The sequence below is a fragment of the Antrostomus carolinensis genome, unplaced genomic scaffold (genome assembly GCF_000700745.2).
Source record: "Antrostomus carolinensis isolate BGI_N321 unplaced genomic scaffold, ASM70074v2 scaffold21716, whole genome shotgun sequence".
NCBI classification, from domain to species: Eukaryota; Metazoa; Chordata; class Aves; order Caprimulgiformes; family Caprimulgidae; genus Antrostomus; species Antrostomus carolinensis.
Window position 1 is genome coordinate 145,480 of NW_010324239.1, and position 9,547 is coordinate 155,026.

At 36.2% G+C, this 9,547-nt stretch overlaps 1 protein-coding gene across 1 annotated transcript; it reads right to left on the reverse strand.

Moving 5' to 3' along the window:
- Positions 1-2,756: 2,756 nt before the first annotated feature.
- On the reverse strand, positions 2,757-9,233 carry RNF138 (ring finger protein 138). The gene is made up of 6 exons (XM_010170885.2): positions 9,075-9,233; positions 7,432-7,547; positions 5,885-5,953; positions 5,293-5,398; positions 4,458-4,565; positions 2,757-3,022 (listed from the first exon to the last, which is right to left on the reverse strand). Exons 1-6 carry the CDS (start codon positions 9,114-9,116, stop codon positions 2,954-2,956), a joined length of 510 nt encoding a protein of 169 aa, XP_010169187.2. The 5' UTR covers positions 9,117-9,233; the 3' UTR covers positions 2,757-2,953.
- Positions 9,234-9,547: the final 314 nt, after the last annotated feature.

The following is a 9,547-nucleotide window of genomic DNA, read 5'->3' on the forward strand; positions in this document are numbered from 1 at the left end:
TCCAACCTATCATCTCTTCTGGTCATGGAAAGATCTTAAGATGTGACGTAAGGTAACTTGTGAGCTCATGAATCATAAGCCACAATTTGTCAGTTCCAGCATCATACACGTCATTCTAATCATTTAAAGTGTGAAGGCATAAAACTGACCCTGTACTTAAGTTTAGAAACCATCCGGAATAGAAGTAGCATCAAGGGGACTGATCATCTTTATTATGCAACAAAGAGGCAAACAGAAAATAAAATACTTTAATAGGAGAAAAAAAATAGAAGGTACAATTCAAACATAATATACCATATTGAAACCATACACAACACAAAGTGAACATGAAAACATTGTTAAACAGCAATCTTCTAGTAAAGACTGCACGTTTGGAGTGCAAGCACCACCCATCACAAATACGCAGCTTTGTGTGTATGTCTGAGTTTCAGAGAGAAAGATCATGACCAGCAGCAGCGTATTTAGATTGTTTCATTTTCATTAAATGCTTACCTAGTGAAGGTATTGGATGCAATCTCTTTATATTAAAAGTATAAAATCTTAAGCAAGGCAGTGCCTGCCAATACAGATTTTAACATATGCAAATAAAGAGGATAAACATTTTGCAAAGTTTTTTTATATTGCATTTATACACATTTGTTGCTTTAAAATGTGCATTCAAGTATCTTAACATTTAAACATGACTAAAATGCTCAGCAACTACGCATTGACAACTAATTATTGCTATAGAAAAATTGTTTCCCAGAGTTTTAAAATAGATGTAATTTTATTTGCAGTTCTCAAGATATGTTCAAGTAATAGAAATAACTAGTTCCAGTGTCCATGAGGCATTCTGAATCTGTATTGGCTGTAGGCACTTATTGCCAGATCATATAAATATTTCATTGAATCTAAAAAAGGTACCTAAATTTACATATAACTATTACATTCCTTAGGAAATGTAGGCAGTCATAAAGTCCCCACGGTATGCATTTTTATTTTAAAAAGCTAAAACTTTAGCATCAAGCTACCTTGAAATTCCTTTCTGTCTAAGGGCACTATTTCATAGTTGGCTTTGTAGAGGAAAAGAGAAAGTGAAAAATCCAAACAACCTTTTCAGTTGGATCAGTAAACCACTCCAAATCAGCATGTGGTCACACAAGCACTAGAGCTGACAAACAAGTGAGAATATGCAGACAAGAGTATGGGGGGAAAATAGGGTAGCTGGAGTACAAGATCAAAGCATGCCCTGCTGCCAAAACACTGTATTAAGACATGTTAAGTTGTTATAAAAAGGATATAGCCTTTAGACACTACTGAAATAGTCAGCTTTCTCTGTATTTCAGCCAGCTATGCATTCAGTAACGTTTTACACTCTTAAAAAATAGAATATAGAAATGTCAAGTTATAGTGTATAGTGTTTTAGTTCCAACGCTCAACATATTAGAACTAAGATTCAGTTCTGAAACGCATTACATTGCTGAGTGAGGTATTTCAACCTTACCAGTTTTGGAATATGAAATATCCCAGTATTTAAAAAAATAATCGAGACCTCTATTTGGAGAGCAAATGGTAGCCAGGGCACAAGCAGCAGGTTGTACTTCAGCTGCACAACTGATATCATTACACATAAATCACCAACTAGACTAGGAAAATTACTGGAGATGTTTTCCACCACGCATACAATACCCATTAAGAACAGTTTGACAGTGGGCAATGGCAACACAGGATGAAGAGTCAGTCCTAAAAGGTATGCATTCAGAACAGTCTCTATTTAACCCTCAAAAATGTAAGCTGTGCAGCTTTCTTTCCCCTTCTCCCCATACAAAAGACCTTAAAGTTCTCTTACAAATGGATTTTCCATTTAAATTCAAAATTGCACTATTGCTCTATTTTCTCCGATTTTAATGACAGTCTTGTTGGGAATGTGGGAATTTAGAGTAGGAACTCTTAAAATATGTTGGTAACTATTTTAGAGCAAGTTTTTCTTCTCAGCTGTTTTTTCAAGCCTTTTGATGCGGGAGATGTCCAAGTTTTAAACAGTCTAAATAAGTTCATTTCTGAGTGTTGGTAGGTCTGAAACCAATTAGTTCTCTAGTTACACAGCCTTCCATGAAAGACAGGACAGACTAAAACTTGAATTCCAAATGCAACAACAGAAATTCTTAACAAGTTACAACAAAATAAAAAACGAGCTGAGTCACAGTCATGTATCGAAAAAGCATACCTTCTGCAAGTCATCTTGAATTGCTCAGAAAGCATGTCATCTTCCTTAGTACTTGGGACTACAGGGAAAACTCCTCACCCATCGCTTTAGTAAGAGAGCATCCTATTTCAGTTGCACCCCAAAGGGGAGAAAAATAGATGTAATTATTCCTAGGCAAGGGCATCATTCTTTCTCAATGAAAGGTGAAAAAAAACCCTCTCTGCATTGTTGATCTACAGAAAACAAATATTTTTATTTCTTAACTGGTTGCTATTTTCATTCACATAGTAATGGTAAAAAAACAAATCACAACATCAAATAAAACTTTGTACTTGGGCAAGAGGAAAAAAAAAATATCATTTCATATGTATCTTAGCAGATGACAGATGAACTTACACTCAACAGTGCAATGGAGCATCTTTCCATGTCTTTCTAAAGATACTTTCAAAGTTGTTTTTGGTAAATTAAAATATCTGATATTAATAAAAGAAACAGTGTCATTAACAGAGCAGTAAAAGTTAGAGAAAATCAAGACAACAGTGAGAAGTTCCAAAAAGGTCCCTTATTCCACAGGGAGAGATCTCAGTAAAGATGTGAAGTTTGAGTTTCAGCAAAATCATTTATGAAAAGTCCTTATGAGTGTGGAAAAAAATTAAGCCTGAAAAGTGGATACCGAATACCATTTTTATTAATATACACTTCAGATCACCAACAGAATTAATTCATTTTTTCTCTCAGACAATCACTAAGATGAAGGAGGTCTATACTTTAAAGGTTCACATGACAGGATTCTTGAACTGCATTTTGGTATTGAGCTTCTTCATCAAGTTGAAGATTCTAAACAAAATGAAAACATCATCAAAATGGACAAACACTCAACATGTACCAGAGCCCTTAGTTTAACCATTCACCTTCCACATTTTAACATAGGAATTGGCACCGAGATGAGACTCTTCCTCTTTATGTGTACGAGATGATTGTTTACGTTGCACAGTATCTTTTATTTAACTAAGTACCAAGAGATACATGAGACAGGAGAAGAATCAGACTAGTGGGACAAGGCTCATTAAGCAGAAGGGTCCATCTTCTCTCCCTGGCTCAATTACATTACAGAATAGCCATCTCAGGAAGGCTGACTGTGTTACACAATTCTTATAACAGGGCTTCCAACCAGCCATAACACCCTTCATTAATAAAAATAAAAATGTGATCCCCAGACAACAGTAATCATAGATTGTTGAGAATATACTGCTTAAAATGAGAAATCAAACATGTATCACAAAAGATGGGTGGTTAATTCTGCTTCTTTTGAAGAGCTACCTTCCAAGTTTTTAACATGCCAGAGTAATACACCTTTTTAGTGCAATTCTGGCAGCTTCCCCAAATCAGAATTCCAATCACCAGTTTTACATCCTCAAACATGCAAGATGCATTCATGTTGAAGAGCTTAATCCCCTGTATCAACCTCCTAGCTTTCCATGACTTTGTCACAGATCACTCAACACAAAGAACAACATGCATCATCTTTGCCATCTTTAAGCAGTGAGGCTGCCTATACCTCAAATACTAAGCTCATCCCACACAAAGCTCAAGTAGTGTACCCCAAAGCCTGGCAAACTCTGTAGAAACTACAGCACAAACTCTCCAGTTCTCTGATCCCACATGCAGAACTCAACTGGTTGGCTTAACTTACAATCCACCCACTGACTACACCCTGTGTATGCAGTTCTACATCTACTCCAAGGTCATTTACTCAGTGAGCCTGAAAGAAGGCAACCACAACAATGATTTAATAATACATCTTTTTCACACTGCAGCCCCTCTCCCAAGACAGTGGAAGAGAGGCTGTAGCAGCAATACCAGCCAGTTAAGCTGCACTTCTAGGCCCAAGAATTACGATTTAGTAACTTCTGCCATAAAAAGTCAAAAATGTCAATAGAACAGAGTAGCATCTATTTTATTTCCCCCAGAAGAAGTAGAAACAAACTGTTCTGGAGGAACAAGTATTTTAGATTGATATCATTAAACTAAAGACTTAACTAATGAGTTTGGAGCAGAGCTTAACCACTGACAACACTTATTCCCAGTAGCACTTAATGCTGATGATAAAAAGTTTAAGAACAGACAGGCCTACATCTGAGTCCTGTACAAAGAAGAAACATGGCACGTCCAAGGCACAAACAAGTTTGGAACAAATTTTTTATTTGTCATTTTTATTTATAGAAAAAAGTTACCAATTATTCCCCTACACATCAAAGAAGAAAAAGCTTACCACAAATTCTCCGTAGTCAAACCGGTGTCTTAGATTTAGATGGCTAACAAGATTCCTAGTAACCTGGTTAGTATCTGCCCAAGGAAGAGATACACAAATAGGACAGATCTAAATTTGGAGGGGAAGAGAAAAGAGACAGAATTAAAAACAAAAAGTTATTGGCAATACAGAATGCATTAAAGATGTTCTACAGGAATAACTAGTCTATTACTCATCCACTACCAAATTACAATATAGATGTACACATAAAATAGTTCTAAGTGTTCTTCTCAGTCGTGTAACATCCAAAAATTACATTTCAACTTGCCAGATTTCTTAGTGTTTATCTTAGGAGTGGGGGATAATCACATGTGTCTGGCACTCTTTTTGTCAATTTCTGTTGTTTAAAATTTAGAAAAGAAAGTGATTACTGCATCCTACTTATTGTTTGGGAGGATTTTCATACAACTGAGATGATCAAGTAAGCCTCAAGAAAAAAATAACACACCCTACACAGATGACAAGAACAGAAAACCAGTTTTTTCACCTTCACTCCCATTGATTATCTTTGATTACTTTTCAACTGTCGGGTTCACATGAAACAAGTTACATTGCAAATGGGATTCTTTAGAAACAGATCTGAATTATTAAATGAAGAAGAGTAAGAGTCAGGCTCAAAAACTTAGTTTGTTTCACACCACGACAAATGAGACAGCTAAGTCAGAAATGCCTTAGAACTGACAAGAAGTTGGAAAAGAAACAATTTCAAATGACAGTGACTCTTCAAATTAAATGCACTGCCTTTATAATTATAATGAAAGTAGCTTAAGAAGCATAGGTAAGCAACTCTACTTACTACAGGAACTATCTGATAAAGATGTCTATTATTACAGTGATCCAGCAAACGTTGTCTGGTAAAATTGGCTTCCTGACAGAGGGGACATTTGAAGGTTGGATGTCCACTGTAAACAGAAATACACAGTATTAAACAAAAAAGAGTTTTAGAAGTAGTGTCACAGACAGCTTAATTCATCCATTATCCTGTCATTATTTCCTCTTATTTTGAGAACAACAAAAAACCCCACTCTCACTGACATAATAGTGGATCTAATAGAGTTCCACTGCTACTTCCAGATTGCAATTTTAAAGCACATTTATTATTTGTACACCTAAATGCATTCTTCTGAGACTTGGACTTCAGAAAATTCTTCTGTTCCAATTGCAACTGCACCCTCTTACTGGTAACGGCTTTTAGTTCAAACCCTTCAGGAAAGTACTGAAAAAAACCCAAATTCTAATGTATAGATGCAAATGTAGAAGAAACTACAGGGATTTTTTAATAAGCCTTGTTGTAGGTGCTTGTGGGGTTTTTTTCAAGTTACTAGAGGCTTGTACTACAATTGTCTGGATGTATTTTAATAATAACTCTAGAAAAATAAGCAGCCTACCTTGTTTCTCCTTGAAGTATTTCATTATTAGCCATCTCGCCATTATCCAATATTGCATCTCTCCTGGTACTTTAAATTAAATAAAGAAAAAAAACCAACAAAAATTGAGATTATTTTACTCTACTATCAAAATTTTTAGAAGTTTAACAGCAACAGGGGAAAAAAAAAAAATATATATACATATGTGTATATATATATCTCCCTTAAGTCCCATGAATTTCAAGGCAAAACATATAATGGCATATATTTTAACTTTCACAACTTTTCTTTTGGATCAAGGTACATCTCAGTATTTAGTGACCATGCTGACCCTTGGTGGAATACTACACAAATCTATAGGAAAGTGGTATATAAGATGATATACAGTCAACAAGAATGGTAACGGAGATTACAGCCAAGTAGCTCAAAAATCGCTGTGAACTATGTGAATGTAAGACAGGTAGCACTTTCATTTTTTTCACTTAGGACTATGTAAATAGGCATTTAACTGCCATGTGTTTACAGAAAAAAAATTCAACTTTCAACTACAGCAAAATAAATTTTCTTACACTGTGCACAAAATAAACTACTTCATAAAGTAAGAGTGAGACAGGAACACTTTCAAAAGTAAATTTTATCATATATGCACCTCTAGCTAAGCCAGAAGAAACAGCTCAGACATGCTGATCATCCCAAGAACAGCCACAAATCTGGTCACAGTACATTTTTTATACTTCTGTAATATTATAAGCACAGGTATTCTACTGTGTCATAGTCAATAGATAGTGATATAACAATATTCAAACACTTTGGTGAAACATTGCTGCAGCTAGTTCTGGTAACAGCTTAAACTTCAGCTGTCAATATACTGATGGGTTGAAAACCAAATACAGAGACATTCAGACTGCTAAAAATAGAAAGTAGATGTCAAAACAAAGTAAATAAAGGACAGGCTACATATAATAAAGCCCTATGAAACCAATACATAAAAACAGTCTTCAAAAATAAGCAAAAATCCTCAACCAAACCAAATACATCAGTGAGAAGGTATAAAAAAAAAAAAAGTTCTTCAGCTTTACTGCTGGAAACAAATGGTAAGTGGCATTTCTATTTTATGGTGTGTAACATACTGGAGTTCCTTATACATTTCATAAGAGATCAGTTCAAAATAAATTCAATCAGAAAGCAAAAGCTTGCACAGTAATGTTTTGAAACAGGATACCCACTAAAACAGACTTAAGAAAGGGGAGGGCAGGGGGGGAGAGAAAATAAAAAGAGAAGGAAAGTTCCCTTGGGCTAAATATTATGAAATCCATTCCAAAGTAAGCTGCTCAAATGCTGTCAAGGCATTTTAGGAGAGTCCCTAGAAGACATTCTAAACCATCACATACAAAGGTTGTCTTCTGTTTGGTGTGAGTAAAGACCTGCAAAAACTGTCATTTTTTTTGAAGCACAAAAATATGGACAATAATTACTGCAAAAAGAAGGCATGTCCTGGAACAAAAATACTTTCCTTGGGGGCAGGGGAGGGAGAAGTTTCATTGTTATGCATAAAACACCCTGATTACCTGTTCCCTGTTGAATCCTGGGAAATCTGTAAGTTTGGAATAATAGAAGAAACACCATATTCATCCTGATACTTCTTACATGTTTTATAATGCTGTCTCATCCACGAAAATCTAACCTGTAAATGAAACGCCAAATTGTTGAAATTCTACTAAACAATCCGGGGACAGAAGGAAGACATAATTCTGCCAACAGAAAGCAATGCACACAGGAATTATTTAGACATCATATGCGGCAGAAACCAGAACTTGTGTCTCCCCTCTCAGCATGAACAGTTCCTTCCCCAAAAGGAGATCTTCGATTCCTTTTTTCATAGAGCCTCTGTCACTCTGTGAGACTGGAGAACATTCCCACACCCCAAACCCCCAGCAGCCAGGCAACTGAGAGAGCTGTCTCAGGGGCAAACGGTGCAAGTAAACTCCATTTAACTGAAAAAAAAAAGTCACAGGAACTACACCTCCCAGATCCAGGACCAATGACTGCTGAGCTACGACAGAGAGGGGCCGTGAGGATAGCATTAGCAACACTGCTCCTTCAGTCTTCTCTGGCCTGCTGTTACCTTGTGCAGAGCAAAATCTTATTCTGTTAGCTGTGTTCTGAGGATACATAACTTTTCTCTTTGAGAAAAAAGGAAAAAAAAACCCCAAAAAACATGAATACCAACTTAAGAATGCCTATCCAGCTTAAATGCCAGGTAAGACAATTATTTGCCTAGATTTGTTGAAGACAGCTGTGCTGGACATGCCCTAAAGGAGAATTTCAGGTCCAACAGCACTATCAGAAAGTGCTTACAGGTGAAGAGGCTGAATAAGATCACATCTTATGCACCTGTGCCTAAACACCATTAAAGTTCTTCTGGGGATTCGTTTGGTTCTTTCTTCCAGTTTACCAACTTGTTGTTGTTTCTTTCTCCTAGCTTTCATCCTAATGAACCATGTGGAACAAAGCAATCAGCTCAGCTTTCCTAATGCTCATCTTCACACTGGCAGAACTAAGTCCAAAATGAAACGAAACAAACAAGAAGACAACTACCTGGGTTTGATGCAATTTGACATAAACAAAATGGGTGACCGAAATCCTGCATCAATTTAAATCAGAAGAGAGATTACTCTTGATTTCAGTGGGGGTCAAGATTTCACCCAATGTTCTGAAAATAATGATCCCTTTACAAAGGGAATGAAGGGAATGTAAGCAGACTGATGGGGCAGGGGGAACTTACATATGATTGTACGTACACTGACAGTAATCAACCTGTATTTTCTGGTTTTAATTTAAATTTTACAGTAGCTCTAAGCACTTTCATTTCCATAGTGAATGTTTATGAGGTTCTTCATATATCTGCAACTTTCAGTTGTCTAACCTTTCTTTTGACAGTTTTATAGCTATATCCAGTTTTTGCATTGTTTTGGGGAAAAACTGGCACTCCACTTAAGGAGTCCTTATAGACAATGCAAGATCCTCTTTCGTTTTACATCTTTGGCATACATAGTAGGCACTGCATGCCTAGTATATTCACAAGCCATATAAAGCTAAGTTCAAACTGCTATAGGCTTTTTAGCTCCCAGACAAGAACGACACACAGTAAAAGTGTGTCTAGTCAAAAATATGAACAATTAATCCAACTTTTTGTAAAGTTTTACTCTACCTGCTTCTCACAGCATCTACAGCCCCCAGAAGCCTTCTTCATACTGTTTTCAACATCTAGAGCCCTTTTGGGATATGTTCTTTCTTTTTTAGTCACGCTTCCTCGGCAGAGAGGACAATGTGTTCCACTTTCTCTGATAGCTGTCAAGAAGCACTTCCTGCAAAACCTAAATTAAAAAGTTACCACAAACACAGGTTAGTAAAGTGAAGAGAGTTAGATACTTTGTCCTTGAAGAGAGCTGGGTGATTATTTGGAAAAAAAAAATATATATATCAGAGTAACAGTCTACTGAAAACAAATCTTTGTAAATACAGGTAAAATGAAATAATGGTGCTTACAAAGAAGTACCTGGAAATTGGGGGAACTCGGCAATGCACTGTTGGTAAAAATCTTACCACTTACTGTCTAGTATTCCTGAGCTGTACACCAGATTGATCACTAATGAGATATTAAGTGTTGCAGCAGGCACGTGA